We start from the raw sequence: 24514 nt of genomic DNA on the forward strand, positions 1-24514 counted from the left end.
TTTAGGACTTTTTGATTTAAAAATTGCAATTTTTTGAGTTAAAATGGAAGGTGACAAGACACAGAAAAGTTGTTGCAAAAAGCTGCCATGCCATATTTTTACTGGTGTCCTTGGTCTTTTGTTTTGTCTTGGAGCTGGAGTGTTACTTGGACTCGGTGTGGCAGACAACTTAATCAATGAAGAACTAAACAAAGTAAACTAATATTTCTTGTAAAAATTTTCTTTTTTACTTTATACAAAAAAACAATATGCCAAATACGCTGGTCTCTTTAAAAAGTCAATTTCCTAAATTAGGAGTTGACTTTTTAGCATTGTATACATAGGCTTTTAAATTAACATACAATTAATAAACTTGTCTTTTTTTAGCAACTGGTTCTGAGTCTTGACTCCCCTGTATTTGATCAATGGATGGATCCAGCTCCACCAATATACATGCAATACTGGTTGTTCAACGTCACCAATCCACAAAATGTATCACAAGGTGGTAAGCCTGCAGTTGAGGAAATTGGACCATTTACATACAGGTAGAAATAAAACAAAAATATTTTGGAATTGAAAATTGTCTAGAAAATTAAATGGCTTATATTATATTTAGTTTGTATGTTTAATAGTACACATTTAGGCTAGAAATCCTTTAAGTTAAAGCCTAATTGCCTTACAGTGTTTGTGGTAATGAAAACAGTGTTTAGACTTATTAAGTTATCCTACTTTTTAGTTTAAATCAAATATGTTAAAGCATTTCCTGCTGAAATTTTTGTATTTGAAGAGTGTTTAAAACTAACTATATTCACCTATGTCTAATTTAATTTCTGTGTCAATTTTCAGGTTGTACCAACCACGATTTGATGTCAGTTTTTACACAAATGACACAGTGTCCTACAGATACAATCACACTCTTGTGTACCAACGCTACAAGTCTTGTAAGATCTGTGATGAAACATTGCCAATCCGCCAACTTAACGTTCCTTTAGTGGTAGGTACTTTAATTTGTGCATTTAATTTACATATAATTGAGTGGGCTATCTTTTCATGTAAATTTTAAAATCAAGGAGGTAAAATCTTACAAAATACAATTTTTCATATATACTGTAGGAAAAAATATCCTAAACTTTATTATATTTCACAGACTGTTGATGCCATGTTAAAAAATTTAACAATTCCTAGTTTTGCCAAATCCATGCTAGAGGCCTTACTTAAAGCGTTGAATGACTCTCCTATGTTTGTAAGTCATACAGCTAAGGAATGGTTGTTTGGTTATGAAGATCCTTTGTTAAAGCTTGTGAGCCAATTTGCACAACTGATTGGCATGACTGTTCCTGATCAATTTGGAATATTTGTTGGTGTAAGAAAACTGTTTCTTATTTTTAAATTAGGGAATTTTATTATAAATAGTTTTAGTTTTTTTTTCAATGGGTAAATCTTTTTGTTTTATACATATTTATTTTTATTTTGTTTTTGCACTGTGTAAAATTTTTCACACTTTAAATAAAAACAATAGTAAATAAATATAATATTTTTTTAGTTCTTGATGACCTTAATGTTACTTTACACTATTCTATATAATTAGCTATAATTTATTTTATCTATACTTTTAGTTTAATAACTCTGATGATGGTTTATACTTGGTTGATACTGGGAGGGGTGATATCTCTAAAGCAAATACAATTTATAAGTGGAATGGCTTAGAGTAAGTTAACAATTCCTTCCAAATATCATTTTGTACTTGCATTAAATTTTTATAATTATTTAGTTAAATTATTTTTTAGCCACTTAAGCTACTGGTCAACCAACTCATCTAATATGATTAACGGAACAGGTAAGTTTTAAAAACATTTAGATAAGACCAATTTATCAGAGTTATGGTGTAATGTTATCGGTAAGAATACTTGCTACACCACACATGAGGTCGTAGGTTCAATCCCACTGCTCTCATGCTGTAGCGCCCTTGAGTAAGGTGCTATAAACGTTATAACCTCCTGCTGAGCCAACACTTAATCAGCAGCATAATTATCTGGCAATTATAGTCCCTATAATATCCCAAACTGCCACAGGCAACTCGAGAGTGGGTCGGAGTAACTAATGTTACTCTATGTTGAAGTCGCGCATTCGACTTTTCCACATCGAGGATAAAGATATATACAAAAAAAAATGTTGATATATTTTAGATGGAGTGTTTATGACCCCCAAAGTGACTACATCAGAGACTCTGTATATTTACAATACTGATATTTGCAGGTAAGCCGTGTCACAAAAACGTGGTTTATCTTATATCTGAAACAATATGTTTAAAACTTTATTAATTTGATTAAGTGTTAAAATTTCTGTTTATCAATTATTTTAGGTCGATCTACGTTCAGTATGCTGCTCCATCAACAGTTCGAGGAATTGACACAATGAGGTTTGAATTACCTGCTGGTGCATTTGCAAATACAACCGTAAATCCTGAGAATGCTGGGTTCTGTGTTCCATTAGGTTGGTTTAAATATAAACTAATAAAAAATTAAATGGAATGTAATTTTAGTCGTGCCAGAAGAGAATATTTATATTTATTTTTGATGGTATTAAAATATTTAATTTTCGTTTTAAAAATTTAAAAAACTTTATTTAATAGGTGATTGTTTGGATGCAGGAGTTTTAAGCATAAGTCCCTGCAAACAAGGTGCCCCAGTGGTTGTATCATCCCCCCATTTCTACCTGGGGGCACAGCAGTATATAGATGGGGTAACTGGCATGCACCCCAATAAACATGAACATGAAACCTACCTCAATATTGAACCTGTAAGTTCAAATATTCAACAATTTTTTTGTATTGGTAAATTGTTGTGCCTTTTCTTGATGTAATTTTAATTTAACAGCATATTTTAATAGGTTTATTACCTTGACCCTGCCTAGAGTTATCTAATTTTTAAGATGCTTTAAAATACTTATACCTTAAAGTCTACTTATGTTTTTTTATTTACTGTTTTAAAGCATATATTTGCAAGCAGTGGAAATTCACTGGCAGCGTTAGGCGCTATATGGTATGAACTCCTACTGAGCCAACACTTAATCAGCAGCATTATTACCAGGCAATTATAATCTCTGTAATATCCCAAACTGCTAAAGGCAACTCGAGACTGGGTTGGAGTAACTGATGTTACTCTATGTTTAGGTCGCGCATTCGACTTTCCCACATCGAGAATAAAGATATATACAAAAAAAAAATTAAACTTAGAACTTAGGTTTGTTTTTTGTTATTCAATATTAAATATTGATTTTATTAGATGAGTGGTGCAGTCTTTGAAGCACAGAAGAGATTACAGTTAAACATTCACGTCATACCTTCCAAAACTTTCTCACAACTGAGTAAGACCAGGAATGTGATTCTTCCTTTCTTATGGCTCAATGAGGTAAATTGATACTCAAATGTTAACATATATTCTCTCATAGAATATCATAGAAGAGTTATTTTACATCTCAATAAATGTTTTTTTTTCCATTTTATAAAACGTTTTTATATATCTAGAGTGTTGTATTGGATAAGGGGTCTGCCGATCAATTTAAAGGGCAAGTAGAAAATATGATTACATTAGCTCATGCATTACCTTACGTTTTACTCGCAGTAGGATTGTTTTTATTTATTCTAAGTGCTGGGTTAATTGCAAATAGGGTAAGTTGATCACATATAAAAATAAATTCTAGTTTACAAAATTATTATTTTTTTTTATAAATTTTAAATTACCTTGTTGTAAACTTGATGTTTTTGCAATTAGTTTATGAAAAAGAGTAAACTAAAGTACTCAGTTTTGGAAGAAAATCAGGCCAATTCTACTACATCTTCTGGTAATGAAGACTTCAATGCTGAATGAGGTGAGTCTCACTATTTATTTTATTATTTTATGTTTATTATTTCTAATTTTTTGTTTAGTTTCAATTTTTTTTTAGTTTTTAGTTTAGTTTATTTTCAGTTTATTTATTTTGGTTTTTTGTTCAGTTTTATATTTTTTATTTTAGTTTTTTTTTCTTATTTAATTTTAAATTTAAGCACTTTATTAAATTAAGTTTAAATCACAGTAGTTTATTGGTTTCACCATAAAGTTTTCGGTTGTATTGCAAATTCGTTGCAAATACTTCTATATTTATTGCAATTTATAATGTTGAGCTGTAAACCATATCATATTGTGGTAAACAAAAACTTAAAAATATTTTAAATTCTTGATAAACATTTGAAAGAGGGAAAACAACGTTTTGTAACAAAGGCAGCAGGCGGTTCAATAAAATTAGTCAGTTTTTGTAGAACTCAGTTTAGTAAGATTAATATTAGAATTAAATTGTCAATGAAGAAAGTATGAAGAATGGCAATTATAGCATGCTTAGGTAAAAATTCTTATTTTCAAAATTTATATATTTTGATCAATTTTGTAAATTTCTGATTTTTGTATTCACCTATTTTAATTTATTTTTACAGAAAATCAAAATAAAAAAGTGCTTCTTAAATCACTGTTATATTCAACCAATTTTTCCCAGGAGAACTACAACATACTTGACTCTTATTTCTGTTGCAATAAAAAATTCTTTTCTTGCATATCTATGCATTACCTTTTTAATTATCAAAAAATATATTTTTTTGGTCTGTTTTGTTTAAATATAATTAACCTGCAGTGCCCCTATATGTATTGTGCCTATATTTGGATTAGGTGTATATATTAATTAGTACACAGTGCTTATATTATTTGTTTAATTCCAATGCCTTATATTGCGTACAGAAATTGCAATATTATTATATAAATACACATATCTAGAATTTTTATTATTTTGTGTATATCTATTTACAATACAGTTCAATTACTATAACAAAACTTGATATTATTTTGCAAAATATCGACGGTCGATTTTTTTGTTTGTTTACCATCTAAGAAGACGACTTTATACCCAATTAAAGGAGCTGTGTCTATTCAGTTTGGGGGTCAACTTACCCTTGGAAAAATCCACCTAATAACAACTTTTTGATCAATTATTCGATTAAAATCAACCCTCCATTTACAGTTTTAGTTGTCCAGTGTTGTCTTTAGGTTGACCTAACAAGCGTACAGTTAAACCCATGGAAATAAAATAAAGCAAGTAAGGTTGCTATATCTATTTGACAAGTTTTATTTGTTAGCAATAAAAAAACAATATTTTTTTGCCCGCGCCAACACTTGAACGTTCTGTTAAAAAATGTCTGTCTCGCGAAAATGTTATGGCTTTTCGAGATGACGTCATCAATCGATTACATCAGGTTTGAAGTAGTCTTGTCGCAACTCAAATGCTAGTTCAACGTTTTAGAGCGAAAATTGGGCCAGCTGGGCAAGTAAGGCTGACTGTAATCAGTAATTAAGTAGCTGTAGCAATATGCGAGTAACTCGACGGTTGTTATAGCAACAGCCAAGCCGGGTTGAAGAGTCACGTCATCGTTCGATTTCTAAAAGTAAATACAAATCTTTAAAAAAAAGTTTTTTATTTTTTTTAAATTTTAATTAACAAATAGGAATTTTTTAATTAACATTAAATTAAAGCCTTTCAACTTGTGCGTTTTTTTTTTAATTTCTCTAAGAACAAAATTCTTTTTATATTTATTTTTACATTTCGTATTTACTTTTTACATCTATAGTACACAATAGTTCAGATAAATGGTAAATTAAAATGATTTTTAATTTGCAATTTTTTGTAATTGAAAGAAAGGTCTTACGTAATGTTCTGCGTTGCTGAGTAATTGAGATTTTGTTCTGTTAGAAAATTTCCGAGGGTGCTTAAGTAATAAACCACATCGCTGAAGAAGCTCTTGTCTTAGTTGATTATTTCAAAGTTTTCAACAATTCGCCAAACTCTTGCTTTTTTTAAATTAGTTTTAAATTACAAAATTTGCAATGTAAAAGATAACACTTTTTTTGTTTCCATAAACTTTTATTTTTAATATGCATTCAGCACGAGAAAACTTGACACTTGACCGGCATATTAAACAAATATTATTTTTAAATTAAGCTTAATCTTTAGTTGAAAATGCAATGTCTTTGCCCTTATCAGTTCTCCGTCCATCTTAACAAACTGATGACAACGGAAAAGTGAAAAGATCATCAGCATTGCTTCAAATGTGTAAACCTTTGTCTTATGTTTAGCTGGCTCTTGAAAAGATTTAACTTTTTAATTGCAACTGTTGCATTACTTTGAATTATTCTGTTTTTTAACTGCATTATTTAAAAAATTTATGTTTTTGAATTGATTATTCTCTAAGATCAAATTTCTTTATCTTTGTTTGCTACGTTTCACGAAAACTTTACTTAAAATCTCTTTTTCGTGTTGAGCTTTGCTTGTTTAGCCCATAGCCTACATTTTCAGTTAATTTATTTAGAAAATAGTTTAATTTTAGACCGTCGAAACCTCTTCTACTTAAAAACGAACAGAAGACTTAGCTTCGTACAACATTGTAGAAGTCGGGGAAAAAGGTACTCGGCATAGGCTCTTGGCTTCCACTTGTCGGCCTGTTATACTAGGTTTGTAAGCAGCCTAGCTGAAGAGGTGCTCAGGCGTTGTGCAACTGAAAAAAAGCGTCGCAGTTTTGCCCGAGCAATGGGAGATGATTGATTTCTTTAAAATTTTAACGAGAATTCAAACTAATTGAAAAACACGTTTTCTTCGATTTTAAAGGCGGGAAAATGTGAAGTTATTTCGTTTTCTGAGCACGGTCTCGTGAGTTCTTGACCTGTGGACTTGATTCTTTGTTAAATTAATTGAACAACACTCTTAAATCCAAATCTAATTTTAAGCCGAAACGCATTCGAACATTTCAAGTGTTATTTCACAACTACTAAAACTAAATTCAAAAAAAGAATTTTATTTTTACTTAATTTTTAAAAAAAAGTTTTTTTATTTCTTTTAAAAATTTAAATATTATTTTTTAAATATTATAATTTTTTATTTTATTATTTTATTTTTTTATTAATTTTTTTGGTATTTTTTTAATTAAAAATATAGTGTAGTTATCTTAAACAAATGTAAACAATGCGAAAATTATCTTTGTCCTAACGATAGCTACTGTCGTAGATTAAGTTCGTTTAGCTAACAACAACATTGACATTGTTTTTTTATCAGCATTTTTTTTAACATTTTTTTTATTTTGTAGGTCCAAGAAAAAAACGAAAACAAAAAAGTCGGATTCGCTGAAAATCGTGACGACATTTTTATGAAAGGTATGTCATTAGTTACTTATTAACTACGGATCTCCATATTTTATTATATAGTCAGTTTGTTTTTCGTTATGTGTTCGAATCGTATTAAGCGACCGCGCTTTACTATTGCTGTGTATATAATATACTTATAATCAACACTAGTTAGGGTATGTATATCAGGTTTTATAGTCATTAGTATAAAATGTGGCTTATAGTAGGCGAAAGTTAAGTAAAAGTTATTTAGCTCCCGGCAGTATATTGCTATGTACATAAGTCATGCTTCGCTAGTTTGATTGGTTTGTTAAAAAACATGCAATTTTATATTCAAAGTAAAAACATCACATATTTTAGTTAAGTCTATATTGGGAAGATTCAAGATAGTTTGTATATTGGATTATCAACGTTATTCTACAACAGTAGTTAAGTGATAATAGTTAGAAATAAACATATGCCTAGATTTTAGTTTATATAAGATTTCAAAACAAAAAAGATGAGCTTTTACCCGGAAACAGAATGTTATTTAGTTTAAGTAATTAAATATGTGTAATGTGTAATCATACTTTCTCAACTATTCGTTAGTTTTGCCCTAAAAATGATTTTGTTTTGGCCTATGACATGTTTGTAAACACAGTTAAGAAGGTAGATATTTACACAATTTTGTATTTCAAGATGCATACAAAGTGTAGGGGATATTTAGAATATAAGCTGTTTAGTCTGTTTTTTGTTTACCTAATTTCTTGGGGAATTACTTTTGAAATATCCAACCATAAGGTTGTGCAAGAGAGCTTGATAGTTGGAATTGGAGAAAATGTAACACTAGTTTGTGGAGAAAATAAAGAAGATAAAGTAACAAGATGGATATATTACAAGGTAATTGGATTAAAATTATGTTATAGTAAATATTAACAAATTTCTAAATGCTATATTTATGTATTTTATTCCAGAGAGAAAAGATAGATGAAACTATATTGTCCACAAAATTAAACTCTTTGACTTTGAGAAATGTCAATTATAATTCAAGTGGACAATATAAATGCTTACAAAATAACAAAACAATAAAATTGGTGAAACTGAAGGTAAAAGGAAAAGGTATAATTCTGTTTTTTTTAACCTTTGAATTATTGTAATCTGTGATTAAAAAGTTAGTGTTACACACAGTACAAATTTTCTTAGTTATTTAACTGTTATTTTTTGGTAAAGTTTTTTTTCAATTTTTAGACGACCCGCCAATATTAACAACATGTGAAACAAATGGTTTGTTAACAACACTTAACTGTTGTTGGGAGGAATCTCCTTATCCTAACACAACCTACACCATATACTATAACATATCGTAAGTTAATTAGTATTTTTTAAATTAAATTCCTAAAAATCTATAAAAAAGTATTCGCAAAAATGGGAGTTAAAAATTATTTAAAGTTATCAATATTATTAAATATTTGCATGCCAACACCAGATAAACTATAAACTTCAAAATTCTGGGTATTGCAAAGTTAGAGTACAACAATGTAACGGTCGATAAAATCCTTTAATTCAGAATATTGGATTACTCTTATTCTGCCATAACCACAAATACATGCCACGTGACATTAGTTCATAAACATTATTTAATGGACTATAGCGTAGTTGTTTCTGCCAGATATGATCCCAATACAACTATTTTATCATTGCCCCAAATTGTCAGGCCTAGTTTTTATGGTAAATATAAAAAAGCCAAAATGTAATTTGCAACAAAATTTAAAGAAATAAAGCATGGATTAATTCTGTCTCGATTTGTAATTACAATTGAATACGCAATTTAATAATTCATAATTTTTTTAACGCAACATATAAATCTTAATTTCATCGTTTAATTACTTGTAGAAAATTTAAACTTAACTATAATTTGAATGTATTTTATAATTATTATTTACAATCAGTAGAAATATGAATGAAAATTTAATTGTGTGTTTTAATTATGTAGAAACGTAAAAGCTGCTAATTCAGTATTTGATCTCTTTACCACAACTCAGTCACCTTCTCTATTTAATTCTACCCTTATGCAACACGTGACCTGTAATCAGCCAATCAAATCACAACCAGTTTGTTGTTCAATAAACTTACCAGTTTATAACAAAATCGGGTTGGACGTTATCTTAATTGGACGTTCCAAAAGAAATGAATCTAATTCGGTCCAATATAAAGAAATGCCTTATCATTGGGGTAAATAAATGTTTTATAGTCTTCAGTTAATTGCATGCTTGTGAATTATGCATGACGAATAATAATTATTACCTAATTTTAAAAACATTACGTTTAAGTTTGCTGCTTTGAAATAGTATATTTCAATGTCATTTAATACAATTTATAATTTAATTCTTTATAGTAAAACCTGACCCACCAGTTGAAGTAAATATTTCCAATCCTGATGTTGAGACTACTTATAATGACGTCACGTCGTTACTTGTCACGTGGTCGCGACCAGTAGCCAATCACGCTCTTCCACTTGTGTATAGAATCGGCCATCGACTATCGAACAGCACAGACACATGGCATGTAAGAAAAAGTTTTATTTTTATAAATATTTGCATTTTTCCTAATAAATTTAATCTGAAGTTTTGGTTGTACTAATCTTATATAATTTTTTTACATTTATTTATCCTCAATGTGGGAGAGTCGGCTTAACGACCTAACCATAGAGTAATATCAGTTACTCTGACCCAGTCTCGGGTTGGTTGTTTGGGATATTATAGATTGTAACTGCTTGCTCATTATAAGATGCTGATTAACTTTGTATAGCGCCTTATTTAAGGACGTTACAGCATAAAAGCAGTGGGGATTGAACCTAGGACCTCATGTAGTTAAGACGAGTATTCTGGCCACTACACCATGCAACGTTTTTAATTTTGATTTAGGTTGAAGAAATTATCACGGAGCTAAGTCACGTGATCACTAATCTACTTTCGGGTTCCAATTACGACGTCCGGGTCTCGTCGATGCCGAACCCGGAAAAACATTTGTTCCAGGGAAACTGGGGTTCTTGGAGTGACGTTATTTCTTCTAAAACTTTATCAAAAAGTAGGTTTTAATACTAAAAAAAAATTATTTTATGTGTTAAGCATTAACTTATCTGTATTTTAATAATTGTTTAAATCTTAGAACCAACTTTAAGAATTCGGTTCGAAAACATAAAAGCAATTATTTACAACCAATCAACGTTGATAAACGTTCAATGGTTTCCTTCCCATCTAGCCAATCAGGACAAGTTCTATTACAAAATCGATTACGTAACCAATGACATCACTAAAACGGTAAGCATGTTAAAAATCATTCTTTAAAATATTCTGAACTAATTTTAACCGTAATGACCAAGTATTTTTTTAAGTTATATAAATTGTTGATTTTTAGATTAAGATTGCTGGTCATCTGCTATCCACACAGTTTAATGTAAATACAACGGACCACTTGATCGTTGTTAATGGTTACGCATGCAACGAACTTGGTTGTTCGCCAGCAACAACTGAAACAGTTGATCTCAAAAAAGGTTGGTTTGTAATATTTATTGTATTCATATAAACTTGTGAAAAATGTCATCACGTAAGGTTGTATTTATAGGTAAGTTGTTATTAATTACCCCAATTTTAAGCATTTACTTTTTTATATTTTAGCTCTTTATCGAATAAACAACGTTACTTTAAACGTTTGGTCTTCTGGTTATAACATCACTTGGAATAATAAGAATGTGCAGAATAAGAAATGCTTGGTACAGTTACGCACATGCGCAAGGTAATGGTTACTTATTTAAACGTAGTTGCTATTAAATCTATTTCACTAAAAGAATCTAAATTTAAATTCCAAGAACCAAAATTTTTAATATTTTTAGACTAATTTATTTTTTTGAATATTTAGACAAAGTCTTCATTTCAGTTCTATATTTTCTGAAAACAACTACAAACAAAAATGTGAGACTACTGAAATTAAACAAGAAATAATAGTTGATTGTTCAACAAATAATTTTACAACAAATTTAACAACAATATCTTCCTGTGAGGTTTATATTGTTAATGTTGGTAGAATATTCCAACAAGGGATCCAGGAAATTATTTCAATAACTACAAGCAATTACGAATCAAGTAAGTTAAATTTTTTTGTCAAAAATATTTAAAGTATTTCATATTAACAAATTTTAAACAACAATTTTTTTTTACAGTTAATCCAACATTCCCTCAAGTTGGTCAATTAACTTTAACCACCAATGACGTTAACAAATCTAGTGACGTCACCAATTACGTAGTAAAGGCTAGCTGGGATGATAACAGTGATATTTGTGATATAAGCGATTATGATTTAAACGTGGTATATTCGCCAACGAAATTGTGTCAATTCGCAAGCAGTAAATGTTTAAATTCCTTCCACAAACAAAAGGTAAATTGATCATAATTTTGATTTTAAGATTTGTATAAACGACAAAAATAAGATGTAAGTTTTGATTGTATTGCCCTTTTTTTAAATTGGAAAATATTTTTACCGTATTTTGGCTGGAAAAGTCTTAAGTTATATTTCAGGATTGTACTTATATGCGTTTAGTATTGTTGTGGGAATCAAACCCTAATAATGTCCATAATGTCTAACTTAATTAAAGTCGATTGGTTATTTTTTTCTTATAAATAAGATATTACAATATGGCTATTTTTTTTTAAATACTACTTCTTTTAAATTAAACAAAATTAAACAAAAACACTTTAAAATTTCTGGCAATTTTTTATTATAAAAAGTTTAAGTTTTTGGCTGAACGATTTTGTGGTAAATTTCAGTGGTTTTCAACTACATTTTTTCGTGTGAAATTGCGGCTTTTTAATCTAAAATCGAGATGATTAAAAAATCAAACTAAATTTTATTTCGAATTAGGTTAAAGAATGTAAAAACGGTTCTCAAGAAATTTCAAGCAATGTTTATGGAGCTACCAACTACTATGTCGGTTTAGCATTCTGTTGTCCCAGTCTAACATCAAATTTCTGTTTTCAAGCCTCTCAAGGATTTAGTACAATCTATACTAACATAGGAGGTTAGTAAATACAATTTTTTTATATGTTTGTTGTTAGCAATTTTATGTTGTCTTTATTGCTTCAGTATATATAATTTACTATATGTTATAAAAGGTGGATTTTTTTGTAAATTTCTTTAGAGTAAAGTTCATAATTTCCTCTATCCTCCCTCCTGGACTTTGCTTTCGAATTTTTTAAAAATATTCTTTTATGTTCTTAGCTCCGAGCATGCCTCTGCAATTAGACTGGGAAAATGGAAACTTTTTGAAACTGACTTGGTCCCCGCCTGCCCACCCCAATGGGCCTATAGATGGTTACACGATACAATATGGTGGCTACAACCAAACAGATGACGTCATCGGAGAAGTTAGTACAAAAAATCGATATTTTGAGTTACCTGTCTCTTGCCAAACAACGGGCGGTGGATATTGGGTGAAAGTATCGGGTTATAATCAAGTTGGATTGGACGTATTAGAGGGCGTGCCTGCTTTTAGCAGCCAATCACAGGTCTGCGCAATATCAAGTAAGAAAAACCATCACAACATTTTTGACAGTACAGAAATTTAATAAATAATATTCTGTCAATAAACTTTTCTTTATTGTGTTTTTAGATAATCAACTTCGTAATATATTTATCGTGTTAGCGTTTTGCTCTCTTGTCATGGTGACTTTTATCTCATTATGTCGCTACAACCGACAAAAAGTTAAAAAATTCGTTCGAAGACATATTTGGTCAACCATTCCTACTCCCCAGATCTTACTCGAGATGACGTCATATGACGCGCAGCCCGAACCTGCCGATGACGTCATTCAAATAAGGTTAGTTTTTTATTTTAATAAGCAATGTTAATAAATTTTAGAGAGAAATTTTAAAACAACTTTTTATGTTTTTTAGATCGACGTCTATGAAGGAAATTCCGCAAAGTTTTAAAATCGGAGAAAGCCAACCTAACGCGCGTCATAAAAATGATGACGTCATGGGAACTACTTACGATACACGTAACGAGGCGGATGAATATTCCCCATTAATAAGTCAAGATTGCCAAAATCATCAGCGCGAACCCGGTTTGTTATTTTATTATTTTATTGTCGTACTTAAACTTGTTTTGTCGAAGTGTATTAATTTTGCCTAATTTTTTTAGCATAGTTCATTTCTTTATTATTTTTATGTTTTGTATCTTTTAGGTGACGTAGTTCCTGGCACCTCGGACCCTCTTCGGGACTCCGGGTTGTCAAGTTTTATAAGCGGTCCCCACCGGCCTCCGTTCCTACATTCCCCTTACAGTTTCGTTTCACAGCTCAACGACGTGTCGGCGGATGAATATGCATCTGTTGAGTGCGCAGCACCCTCGTGGCGAAGTTGGATGTATCCGCGATCGTTTGGTTTTAGTGACGCAACTTCCGGTCAAAGGCGGAGTAGTTATAGTGGTTCGTCACTGGTTCCGACTTATGTGAGGTAAGAATTTGATTTCTATGACGTCATTATTTGGTAAATATGACGTCACCATCAAAATGTTGGTTTTATGTAAAAATGTTTTAAATAATTTAAATTTGATTTTTACTACAGAGAAAAAGAAAATGCAACCTCATCGGGAGCACCCGGTACCTCGGGCGCCTCCCGGATTGCCCCGGGATCTTTTAGAGACTTAAATTATGCTCGAATTGCTGGGTCGGATAATATAAAGGGTTCAGCGGAAAATAATACAGAGAATAATTTATTTTTGCCTGGACCAACTTCAAGTTTGCAAGTAATACTATTTCTGTTTATAAAACACAAGTTTTTGTTTATTGAAATAATAAGACAGTATATTACGTGTATATTTCGTGTATTAAGCAAATTTAATTAATTTTTTTATCCAAAATATGGTCAAGTAATATAGTGTATTTTTATTTAAATTAAGTTTTCGTAGTGACCTTGTGTAAAAATTTACAGCCAATTTATGTATTATTTACAGGGCAACAATCCTTTAAGAAGAGTCGAATCCTGGTACGACCAATCTCACACTGATTCAAGTAATATATTCAACCAACCGGAACAACTTCCGAACTACATTGGCTCAACCGACAGCAGGGTTTCCAAATTTTCTCGTCAGACCAGTGTTTCCATTTCAGAAGATCGAAAACAATCAGTTACTTCTTGCGACTCGATTGACGTTTTCTACCCTGGCGTTAAAAATGTTAAAAATGAAACTCAATCAAAATGCGAGCCGGAAAGTTATTTAACCTTGGGTGAAGCAGTTGAAATGGGGGTTGTGTCGTTGCCAAACAGTGCGTTTTCGTATGATGATAACAGTATATTTAACTTACCTGTAAGTACTGAAAATAAATATTTGTATTTAAAAAATTCAAACATAATTTATAAATTTTTTTTGCATGGACAGAGCGAATCTGATATAGCTTCCAACATAGCCACTATTGGCTCTTTGACACGTGACATGGATGAACCACGTGATAATACTGACGTCACAGCCACCGTGTCAAATGACGTCATCGTTATGAACAATGACGTCAATTTTAATAACAATAATTTTCAATCCACTTCGTCTGGCGCTGCAGAACCTAATATTAATGCATTTACAAATAACGCCACTCTCCCAAGAGGCAATGACGTCACGGATTCGGATAATGATGTCACCGAGTCTTTATTGTTTAACGAAGAACCGAACGCAGAAGGCGGCGGGTACGTCACACTTGCAGAAGCTTCCAATATATAGAAGATATTTTGCTTGAGATGATTTGCACTTGAACAAACAATTGTGGATGCTGTATTGATATTTATGGTCAACATGTTTATTTATTATCAAGGAACGGGTAAGAATGTATTATTTGTTGTTATATAGTCGCGCTTACTGAAATAAAATATGTTATTTGTATTGCTTGTGTTAGGAAAAACATATACACTTAAAAAGAATCCTTTGTTTATTAAAAATATATTTGTTTAACTGTATACTTTAAACGTTCAGTTAAACGATAAAATTTTGGTGAAAGAAGGATAAAAATTTTTATTTATAGTTCAGAAGAAGACTTTCTTTATCTATTGTGTCTTCCATTTCTTTGAGAAAGTTATCCAAATACTTTTTAGCAATTTCTGAATAACATAAAAAAGAATAAGCAAAGTTTATGCAAGATTCTTGAATTAAAATGCTTAGCAAGGATCATTTTTAAGGTAATGTTGCTTGGGTTATGTTATAAAATAAATGTAATTATAAAAAAAAGCAATATTCACATACCTTCTTGTAACTGCTTATTTTCATCACCTAGAACCGCCAAAATACCTTTTAAAATTCTTATAAAAGAACTGAAACAAAAAAAGAACTAAGACAAATATGTCAATTTAAGTTGTATATATTTTAACCAAGTAATATCAACATACGTGTTTGCAAGCTTTTATACAACTAACTAAATAATTTAAAATTACCTTATCCGTGAGCAAAATGGCATTTTTCTTCCCCAGTATCGAGTCTTACAGTAAGATATATCTTTAATCCATCCACCCTTAGTTGGATGCATTTGAATACAAAGTAAATACAACAACAAAATCACTGTCAAAATTGTTACTGGTTTCATTTTAATACAAAAAATTAAAACTTTAATGTCATTAGTCTAAATTTAAATTGCTAAAAATACAACTATAAATCAGTTTGATCAGCCTATACTGTATATTCTTAGACTTTTTTATATAAATAACTCATGAAGACTGAAATATGTTTTTATTTATAATATATAATGAGTAGGTAAGATATATGGAAGTTAGATTTTATTTATTAGGATAACAAAAATAAGAGTTTGTTTATTCAAGATCCAATTTCAGGAAACTTATTTCCTTAGTTAGTTTGGTTTAGATTATTTTTTTACCTTATAATATGGTTATGTATTTTTATAGAGATTTTTGTTTTATTATAGCCCTGCATAAAACCTGTTAAAGTTAAAGTTTTTATTTTTCGTTCAACTGAAAACTTCCTAAATCTTGCGTTTCTTTTATTTCTTCAAGAAGATTGACCAAATTTAAATTTGCAATATCTGCATCATAAAAACAATTCGTGTTAATTAAAGAGAAGTTAATTAAAAAAGTTTATATCAAAGCATTTTCAACTTTTTCAAATGTTGGTCAGTTAGCAAGGTAATTTAAATAATAATATTATTATTACCTTCATACATTTGCCTGTTTTGTTTGCTTTCTATGGACGTAGAGTAATCATCCACTATTCCTAAAGCTAGTCTAAACAAACATATCAAGTCAAAAATGTGATTATTTGCTTATAATGTAAGGTATTATACTGCTGTTAATTATCTAATGTTACAAATTATTTTAAACTTATTTTTATGTGCTATAGTATTGTAATTTAAGCAACATATATATATGCAAGTTATACAAGTTTTCACATTTGATATATTGTCATGTTGCGAACAATTAAACTTGAATTTACTTTATCAGTGAACAAAAAGGTATTTCATTTTCACGGTCTTTCCACATTAGATGACTGCAACTAAAGTTTTATTCCTCTACCGCCCTGGCATTGCTAAAATCGGGTTTTAAAGCAAGTGAATATAAAAGCATCGCCATGCCCAAAACTGATGTCGACTCCATTTTAATATTAACCTTTTTTTTAAAAAATATCTAAGAATGGTTTTGTTACTACAAGACGGTGGAGCTGTTTAAAAGAAAACTTACCAATAATGGTATTATTTCTGTACTCGTTACAAAAAAGAGTAGGCAGATATAATATCAAGATTTTGGGTAGGTTAAAAAAAATTGAAACGGTTTGCTTAGAGTAACATCCAATACAGGAAGCTTATTTCCTTAGTTTGTTTGAATAAGGTGATTGACTTAAAATCGTTTTTTGATTGTTTAAATGCAAAGTTATTCCAATTCAAGATTATTATAACACTTGTGTAGTAAATGAAATAATAAATTTTCTTTTTTTGGAACAAAATAAGGAGAAATAATATAAATAAATTATAATTTTTTTAGCTATAAACTGTAACATTTTTTTTGGGGCTTTCTCAAATACTTAAACTAAATTTGATTATTAGGTTTTCAAGATTTGATTATTTTTCTTAAAAAATGGGTGTGGCCATTTTTTTTTACAATTTTTAAAGCATAGCTCAACTTTGCCTTTATATAAATTTCAACAAAAATTTTTTGTTTGAATTTATTCCGTTTATTATTTTTACAATCATTTTAATGCAACACAAACATCACATTAACTCAAACATGTTTAAACTTCGTCCTCATCAGGTTCATCAAGGTCAACTTCCTCGTCACCGTCTTCCATTTTGTCGATGACGTCATCGGGCAACGTCAGATCAGATTCGTCTCCATGTTCGGTGTCTTCACTTTCGTCTTCATCTGAAAGTTTCAAATTTTATTTTATTTAAGTTTTAAATTATGCTTAGCTTAAACAAAAAGGGGGGATTTTAAACCGTTGATTATCGCGCTAAAAAAGAAGCCTAATTTTTTTATTTTTTTTTAAAACAGTTTGAAATAAGATTGGTAGTAAGTTGCAATAGCTTAGTTTGTGTTAGGTTTTTGTTTATAACACGCGGTTTTTAAAAATTGTCATGATCAGTATTTTTAAGAAACTTTGATATAAATATACCTCCGTATCTTCGTCTGTAGTAAAGGGTTCTTCGTCTAATAATACGTCTTCTGTACCTAATATATTTGTAAAGTCTTTTAGTATGAATTAGATTAATTAATGAACTTAATATTTAAAATTCATTTATTCAATTTCGAAATTTTTTAGGATTTGAAAATGTTTACTTTAACATTTTAAATATTTTTTAAACCTAAGTATTTTATAAAATTAAGTAATTTACTGTATTACGCAAGTCCTTCTTCTAGCAACATATCTTCTGCGCCTACGTCTGCGTCTTCCGAAAAAAGAGTCCCCAAGGTCAATAGTTAACAGACATATGAGAAAAATGATCAAGCATGTTTTTACCTTCATTTTGATTTTTGGTTTATAATATTAATCTAAACTATTCGGATGATCAATTTATTTGTTTTAAATCATCAAAAAATAACATAAGAACGAATAAGAAATATTACATTATACAACAACATAAATTGGACTATACGTTAACATATATTTTACAGGCTATTACATTGCGTACATCAAGCATGCTTAAAACGTAAAGTTAGACTGAATTTCAAGCTAAATTCAATGCATTTTTATAAGGTTACTGCCAACGCAGTTCGGAAGATATCTTTTCCTGTTCTTCTTTAATTATAAGTTGGATAAAAAGATTAAAGTTATTTTACCGGTTTCAGTTCGGCAGTTGAGTTTATAATAATACCGAGAAGAAAAAACGGACAAAATAGTCTTTATATATGGGTAAAGCATTTGAATACTTTACTTCCTTGTGGTAAAAGTATTGCTTTTATAATATATTAAGTATATGGTAGTAGAAGTTTCTTATACGTAAGGATTGGGTACGCTGTAGATTTCGTTATTAGCTACTGGTTGGTTTGAAATGGCATACGAATAATAGTTTTCATTTTGGTTTACATTTTCATAATTTAATTCATCCGGCACTTCTGTTTTTTCGTTGCCGTATTTTATTTTCTCGGAATCATTCTTGACCTCACAGTTTTTATATTTAACACTTGTAGTTGCTTCAATATGTTCTTCTTCGCCTATCTTACTTAAAGCAATTTTAGTTAAAATCGCTCTTCTCGTAAAGTACAATGAAGGGGGTAAGACTAGAAGCGAGAGAAAGATGACAATTAAAGCGTACGCGTACCCAGGGGTTTTCGCTACTTTTTCGGGGTACACAATACTCGTATTTTTTTTTACAATAGCTCAATTTTGCCTTTTATATAAATTTCAACAAAAATTTTTTGTTTGAATTTATTCCGTTTATTATTTTTACAATCATTTTAATGCAACACAAACATCACATTAACTCAAACATGTTTAAACTTCGTCCTCATCAGGTTCATCAAGGTCAACTTCCTCGTCACCGTCTTCCATTTTGTCGATGACGTCATCGGGCAACGTCAGATCAGATTCGTCTCCATGTTCGGTGTCTTCACTTTCGTCTTCATCTGAAAGTTTCAAATTTTATTTAAATTTTAAATTATGCTTAGCTTAAACAAAAAGGGGGGATTTTAAACCGTTGATTATCGCGCTAAAAAAGAAGCTTAAATTTTTTTTTTTTTAAACAGTTTGAAATAAGATTGGTAGTAAGTTGCAATAACTTAGTTTGTGTTAGGTTTTTGTTTATAACACGCGGTTTTTAAAAATTGTCGTGATCAGTATTTTTAAGAAACTTTGATATAAATATACCTCCGTATCTTCGTCTGTAGTAAAGGGTTCTTCGTCTAATAATACGTCTTCTGTACCTATTATATATTTGTAAAGTCTTTTAGTATGAATTAGATTAATTATTGATCTTAAAATTTAAAATTCATTTATTCAATTTCGAAATTTTTTAGGATTTGAAAATGTTTACTTTAACATTTTAAATATTTTTTAAACCTAAGTATTTTATAAAATTAAGTAATTTACTGTATTACGCAAGTCCTCCTTCTAGCAACATATCTTCTGCGCCTACGTCTGCGTCTTCCGAAAAAAAGAGAGTCGCCTAGGTCGATAGTTAACAGACATATGAGAAAAATGATCAAGCATGTTTTTACCTTCATTTTGGTTGTTGGTTTATAATATTAATCTAAACTATTCGGATGATCAATTTATTTGTTTTAAATCATTAAAAAATAACATAAGAACGAATAAGAAATATTACATTATACAACAACATAAATTGGACTATACGTTAACATATATTTTACAGGCTATTACATTGCGTACATCAAGCATGCTTAAAACGTAAAGTTAGACTGAATTTCAAGCTAAATTCAATGCATTTTTATAAGGTTACTGCCAACGCAGCTCGGAAGATATCTTTTCCTGTTCTTCTTTAATTATAAGTGGGATAAAGACATTAAAGTTGTTTTACCGGTTTTAGTTCGGCAGTTGAGTTTATAATAATACCGAGAAGGAAAGACGTACAAAATAGTCTTTATATGGTTAAAGCATTTAAATACTTTACTTCCAAGTATTGCTTTTATAATATATTAAGTATAGTGGAAGTTTCTTTATACGTAAGGGTTCGGTACGCTGTAGATTTCGTTATCAGCTACTGGTTGGTTTGAAATGGCATACGAATAATAGTTTTCATTTTGGTTTACATTTTCGTAATTTAATTCATCCGGCACTTCTGTTTTTTCGTTGCCGTATTTTATTTCCTCGGAATCATTCTTGACCTCACAGTTTTTATATTTAACACTTGTAGTTGCTTCAATATGTTCTTCTTCGCCTATCTTACTTAGAGCAATTTTGGTTAAAATCGCTCTTCTGGTAAAGTACACTGAAGGGGGTAGGACTAGAAGCGAAAGAAAGATGACAATTAAAGCGTACGCGTACCCAGGGGTTTTCGCTACTTTTTCGGGGTAAACAATACTCGTTTGTTCGCTCATTATTTCGAGCATTTCAGCTGTTGTTTCCATTTCCATTGTTGTCGTTTCCTCGGCTGTAGTGGTTTGCATGGCAGTTGAGGTTTCTAAAGCGGTTGTTGTCGCTCGGGTTGTTGTTGTTGGGGGAGGTGGAGGTGGAGGCGGGGGTGGGGGTGGTGGTGCCCTCCGTCTGTCACCTCTCCACCACCCCTCACTTTGGGGGACACAAAAGAACAAGAAGCACGTGGTCAACAGCAATTGATAAAACATTTTGCTTTTTTTGTGTCTTCTTTCACCTTTCTTGTCTTAACTTACAACTACACTTTGTTTAAGTTAGTTACAATATTTGTTTAGTTTAGGAATATAAATGATTTGGATTTGTGGTGCATTTTATATCATTTTTTCAGCGAGGTTGGTAATTAACAAACAAATATATTTTAACAAGATATTGTTTCGAAACCTGTTTAATGAAAAATAATTAACGCATGCTTATCTGCCCACCCTTTTACAAATTTTTAACATAAAGAACCCAATTAATTCGACGTATACAAGCGATTTAATGATAAAAATAACTGCGTTTTGTTGTACAATTTTCAAGCCTACGTATATACAAACAAGGTTTGGCCGATGGTTTATTGTTATAGATTGGTTGTATATTATAATTGTTAAAATGAATAAAAAAGTTTTGAGTATAAGCCTTAAAAAAAATTTGAGGTTAAGCCTTACCGATGCCATTCTATTCGCACTTGAGCCTAACATGTAGAATAATCCCACTAGCGCTCTTCCTTTAAATAAAATCTGAAGCCTATTTTAATCTTAACTAAATTATAAGTTTACAGTCTCACTTAGTAAAGCTATCTTGTTAGGTGAAAAATTTATTAATAGCAAATGCACAATATCGTTGAAATAATAAAAAAAGGTATACAAAAATTTTCTTAGCAAAATAATTGAGTTGTTTTTGATATTGTGGGTGGTTATAACATGCAGCAAAAAAGTTTTTTATTCGTTGTTTACAGTTTTTGATATAATTCAGTTTACATATTACTTGGTATGCTTTATGGACCTTTTTAGGGTGACGTATACATTTTCAGAATTCTCAATGGGTTTATTCTTTATCCCATTCTCATAGTTAACATCATTTTTTACCCCATTTTCGTAATTACCACAAGTCTTCACCCCATTTTCGTAACTACCACAATTTTTTACTCCATTTTCATAACCATCACATGTCTTTACGCCATTTTCGTAATTACAACCATTTTTATTACTGCCACAATTATTTTCATCATTTGCATAATTAGAGCAAATATTATCCCCATTTTCATAATTATCACATTTATTTCCTCCATTTTGATAATTAACATCATTTTTAGCCTCATTTTCATCACTGCCACAATCATTTCCTCCATTTTCATAATTATCACATTTATTTCCTTCATTTTTATAGCTAACGTAGTTAACAGCTTTGCTATTGGACTGGTGTACTTGAGCTGGTTTCCAATAAAATCTCCAAAACACAAACAACGACGAAAATAAAATAACTAGAAGTACCCCAATGCTTAGGGCAGCATTTAAAGGTACAGGTGAAGGGGAGTCTGTTTGAAGTAGGGTTGAATCATCTTGTGCTAAAGTCGTTTCTTCCATTTCTGTGGTTGTTTCAGCAGCAGTCGATGTTTCTAACTTTGTAGAGATTTCAGGTAGGGTTGTTGTTGTTGTTGGGGGTGTGGTTGTTGTTGTAGTTGTCAAGGTTGTTGTTGGGGGAGGCGGCGGAGGGGGAGCTCGTCTTCGTCTTCTTCTTCTTCTCCAACTAAAACTTGGTTGAAGAATGAAAACCAAAGTCAAGAAGACAAACAAACTAGTTTTAAACATTGTTCAACTGCTGATATTTCTTTATCCAAACTAATTGAAATTAAAAAACGCGCTTTTTATATATATGATCTTGTCTGTTGTTTTATAAGTTCTTTATTACATGTTTATATATTAGATGTTTATATATTAGATGTAGAAGTCCTAATAATAAATTTTAATTGGTATGTAATGTGTAGTTGCCATGTAAGCAGCAACCGTTTTATTTTGGTTTAATTGTAAAAACTAGAACGCCTTTCAACGTGGGTACATAAAGCAACCGATTGAAATCCTAATTTAGACAAGTTACGATGATTAATATTGTGATTAGGTAGTTTACCAGCGCCAAGTTACTTGATGGTTTTTTATATTTATTTAATAATTTGCAATGATGCTGGTGTTGTTAATTATTTTTGGTTTTTTAACATAAAAGCAAAGTTTTTGTAACTATTTAACTTTTTTTTACGTTATTTTTATTATGAAATTTGGGTTAGGCTGTACTCGTACGCTCAAAGGGTATATGACTGATAGTTGTATAGTCTGTGATAGTATATTTGGGTAAATAATTATTATTTAAAACAAAATAGTTAGTATGTTAATTAAAATAGAAATATTATAACATTTATTCGCCTACTTTTGACATATATTTATTTATTTATTTAAATGCCAGTCATTGTTTATTTTAAAATGTTCAGATAAAATACTCAGAAATCCCACGTTAAGACATTTTGTTATGTAAATAATTGACAGTTTAATTATAACAACCACACAATATTGTTTTTAAATTATAAAAGCAATAAACCCAGGAATTAATCATACAAAATAATTAGGTTAACTAGTTAAGATTTTGTTAAATTAACTGGGTATCAATTAAGACCAGTATAAAATTTAATTTTTGGTTTATTGTATTTTTCTTTTATTTGCGGCTATTTTAAAACAAAGTAGTTTTTAATTTGCTTTTTGGTTGAGTTTGATACTCCAAAGTATAGTTAACCTTTTATTTAGGGTTGTTGTGCATTGTAGGTTCTACATATAGGCTGGCGTAATTATAAATGTCTTCATAACATTCATTATTTACCCCGTTTTCATAACTAGCACAATTATGATCTCCGACATAACTGACAACTTCGTTAATCGGCTGCTGGACTGCTTTTGTTTTAGTTGCAAATCGCCAAATCACAAACAACGATGGAAGTATGACGGCTATAATTCCTCCAATACCGATAACAGCATATAAGTAAACAGGAAAAGAGGAGTCGGTTTGAGGTAAGGTTGATTTATCTCCGCCTGGAGTCGTTTCTTCTATTTCTGTGGTTGTTTCAGCAGCGGTCGATGTTTGTAACGTTGTGGAGATTTCAGGTAGGGTTGTTGTGGTTCGGGGTGTTGTCGTTGTAGTTGTCGTTGTAGTTGTTGTTAGGGTTGTCGTTGGAGGAGCAGGGGGAGGTGGAGGAGGGGGAGCTCTTCGCCTTCTTCTTCTCTAACCTAAACTTGGTTGAAGAACGAAAACCAAAATTACAAAAACAAACAAACTTCTTTTAAACATTCTCGAATTTTAATATAAAAAATGTCGTTCACTTGCTGTAGTTTGAATACCAGAACTGCTTGAAATTAAATTATAATTTCATTCTATATACAAAAGAAATTATGTCGTTTAAACGTTTAAACATAGCAAAAAGTTACTATTTTAATATTAAACAATTTTAATCTATCTGGAATCAATAAACGCCCTTACCGAAAATGTTTTGCTAGTTAGTAATTTAGGTCACAAGTTATTACATTGTGTCCATGTAATATGTTGTTTTTAGGTGAGATGTGTAGGTGCCGTTAAAGTAAACAACAATTGTTTTGTAACTGTTTAGTTGAGTTTCGATTGTGAACACACAGAAATATAGGTTCTATGATACTTATCTTAATTAGGTATTTTACCTACCGCTAAGTGGCGTAGGTGAGCATAGACTTTACGAACTATTAGTCCTGTAATGTGGTATACCACTCATGGCCTA

General features: G+C 30.5%; 5 protein-coding genes and 1 long non-coding RNA gene across 6 annotated transcripts; 2 read left to right on the forward strand and 4 right to left on the reverse strand.

The window, feature by feature from the left end:
* The first annotated feature begins 3 nt into the window (after window positions 1-3).
* LOC145756029 (lysosome membrane protein 2-like) lies at window positions 4-4890 on the forward strand. Its single transcript, XM_082572263.1, has 13 exons — window positions 4-193; window positions 367-524; window positions 826-973; window positions 1127-1342; window positions 1596-1687; window positions 1767-1816; window positions 2166-2235; window positions 2342-2472; window positions 2612-2778; window positions 3264-3389; window positions 3506-3649; window positions 3753-3849; window positions 4448-4890. Exons 1-12 carry the CDS (start codon window positions 44-46, stop codon window positions 3846-3848), a joined length of 1548 nt encoding a protein of 515 aa, XP_082428389.1. The 5' UTR covers window positions 4-43; the 3' UTR covers window position 3849; window positions 4448-4890.
* A 2963-nt stretch (window positions 4891-7853) lies between these two features.
* Window positions 7854-15049, forward strand: LOC145755391 (uncharacterized). The gene is made up of 19 exons (XM_082571615.1): window positions 7854-8054; window positions 8129-8273; window positions 8403-8517; window positions 9148-9386; window positions 9550-9719; window positions 10079-10241; window positions 10323-10474; window positions 10572-10707; window positions 10832-10949; window positions 11073-11296; window positions 11374-11588; window positions 12072-12228; window positions 12429-12731; window positions 12820-13027; window positions 13104-13273; window positions 13394-13664; window positions 13776-13956; window positions 14164-14517; window positions 14590-15049. Exons 1-19 carry the CDS (start codon window positions 7854-7856, stop codon window positions 14920-14922), a joined length of 3855 nt encoding a protein of 1284 aa, XP_082427741.1. The 3' UTR covers window positions 14923-15049.
* A 139-nt stretch (window positions 15050-15188) lies between these two features.
* LOC145755283 (uncharacterized) lies at window positions 15189-15826 on the reverse strand. The gene is made up of 3 exons (XM_082571509.1): window positions 15627-15826; window positions 15439-15506; window positions 15189-15296 (listed from the first exon to the last, which is right to left on the reverse strand). Exons 1-3 carry the CDS (start codon window positions 15773-15775, stop codon window positions 15211-15213), a joined length of 303 nt encoding a protein of 100 aa, XP_082427635.1. The 5' UTR covers window positions 15776-15826; the 3' UTR covers window positions 15189-15210.
* Window positions 15827-15948: 122 nt separating this feature from the next.
* On the reverse strand, window positions 15949-16813 carry LOC145755526 (uncharacterized). Its single transcript, XR_014284215.1, has 3 exons — window positions 16636-16813; window positions 16357-16427; window positions 15949-16228 (listed from the first exon to the last, which is right to left on the reverse strand). It is a non-coding gene; the product is annotated as an uncharacterized LOC145755526 (long non-coding RNA).
* A 532-nt stretch (window positions 16814-17345) lies between these two features.
* Window positions 17346-18186, reverse strand: LOC145755428 (uncharacterized). The gene is made up of 3 exons (XM_082571662.1): window positions 18029-18186; window positions 17809-17864; window positions 17346-17558 (listed from the first exon to the last, which is right to left on the reverse strand). Exons 1-3 carry the CDS (start codon window positions 18157-18159, stop codon window positions 17428-17430), a joined length of 318 nt encoding a protein of 105 aa, XP_082427788.1. The 5' UTR covers window positions 18160-18186; the 3' UTR covers window positions 17346-17427.
* An 860-nt stretch (window positions 18187-19046) lies between these two features.
* LOC145755141 (uncharacterized) lies at window positions 19047-19906 on the reverse strand. Its single transcript, XM_082571355.1, has 3 exons — window positions 19723-19906; window positions 19501-19556; window positions 19047-19259 (listed from the first exon to the last, which is right to left on the reverse strand). The coding sequence occupies exons 1-3, from the start codon at window positions 19854-19856 to the stop codon at window positions 19129-19131; spliced, it is 321 nt and encodes a 106-aa protein (XP_082427481.1). The 5' UTR covers window positions 19857-19906; the 3' UTR covers window positions 19047-19128.
* Between the last annotated feature and the right edge of the window lie 4608 nt (window positions 19907-24514).

Source organism: Corella eumyota, chromosome 6, assembly GCF_963082875.1.
Source record: "Corella eumyota chromosome 6, kaCorEumy4.1, whole genome shotgun sequence".
NCBI classification, from domain to species: Eukaryota; Metazoa; Chordata; class Ascidiacea; order Phlebobranchia; family Corellidae; genus Corella; species Corella eumyota.

Bases quoted from the DNA above. Each gene is read 5' to 3' on its own strand.
- LOC145755391 (XM_082571615.1), top strand. From the start codon at position 7,854: ATGCATACAAAGTGTAGGGGATATTTAGAATATAAGCTGTTTAGTCTG. The intron at 8,274-8,402 runs GTATAATTCTGT...TTCAATTTTTAG, and splicing joins ACTGAAGGTAAAAGGAAAAG to ACGACCCGCCAATATTAACA. The intron at 13,665-13,775 runs GTAAGAATTTGA...TTTTTACTACAG, and splicing joins CTGGTTCCGACTTATGTGAG to AGAAAAAGAAAATGCAACCT.
- LOC145755283 (XM_082571509.1), bottom strand. From the start codon at position 15,775: ATGAAACCAGTAACAATTTTGACAGTGATTTTGTTGTTGTATTTACTT. The intron at 15,507-15,626 runs GTAATTTTAAAT...TTTTTGTTTCAG, and splicing joins CCATTTTGCTCACGGATAAG to TTCTTTTATAAGAATTTTAA. The intron at 15,297-15,438 runs GTATGTGAATAT...TATGTTATTCAG, and splicing joins AAATAAGCAGTTACAAGAAG to AAATTGCTAAAAAGTATTTG.
- LOC145755141 (XM_082571355.1), bottom strand. From the start codon at position 19,856: ATGAAGGTAAAAACATGCTTGATCATTTTTCTCATATGTCTGTTAACT. The intron at 19,557-19,722 runs GTAAATTACTTA...AATATATAATAG, and splicing joins AGGAGGACTTGCGTAATACA to GTACAGAAGACGTATTATTA. The intron at 19,260-19,500 runs GTATATTTATAT...TGAAACTTTCAG, and splicing joins CTACAGACGAAGATACGGAG to ATGAAGACGAAAGTGAAGAC.
- LOC145755428 (XM_082571662.1), bottom strand. From the start codon at position 18,159: ATGAAGGTAAAAACATGCTTGATCATTTTTCTCATATGTCTGTTAACT. The intron at 17,865-18,028 runs GTAAATTACTTA...CAAATATATTAG, and splicing joins AGAAGGACTTGCGTAATACA to GTACAGAAGACGTATTATTA. The intron at 17,559-17,808 runs GTATATTTATAT...TGAAACTTTCAG, and splicing joins CTACAGACGAAGATACGGAG to ATGAAGACGAAAGTGAAGAC.
- LOC145756029 (XM_082572263.1), top strand. From the start codon at position 44: ATGGAAGGTGACAAGACACAGAAAAGTTGTTGCAAAAAGCTGCCATGC. The intron at 1,343-1,595 runs GTAAGAAAACTG...CTATACTTTTAG, and splicing joins AATTTGGAATATTTGTTGGT to TTTAATAACTCTGATGATGG. The intron at 2,779-3,263 runs GTAAGTTCAAAT...TGATTTTATTAG, and splicing joins CCTACCTCAATATTGAACCT to ATGAGTGGTGCAGTCTTTGA.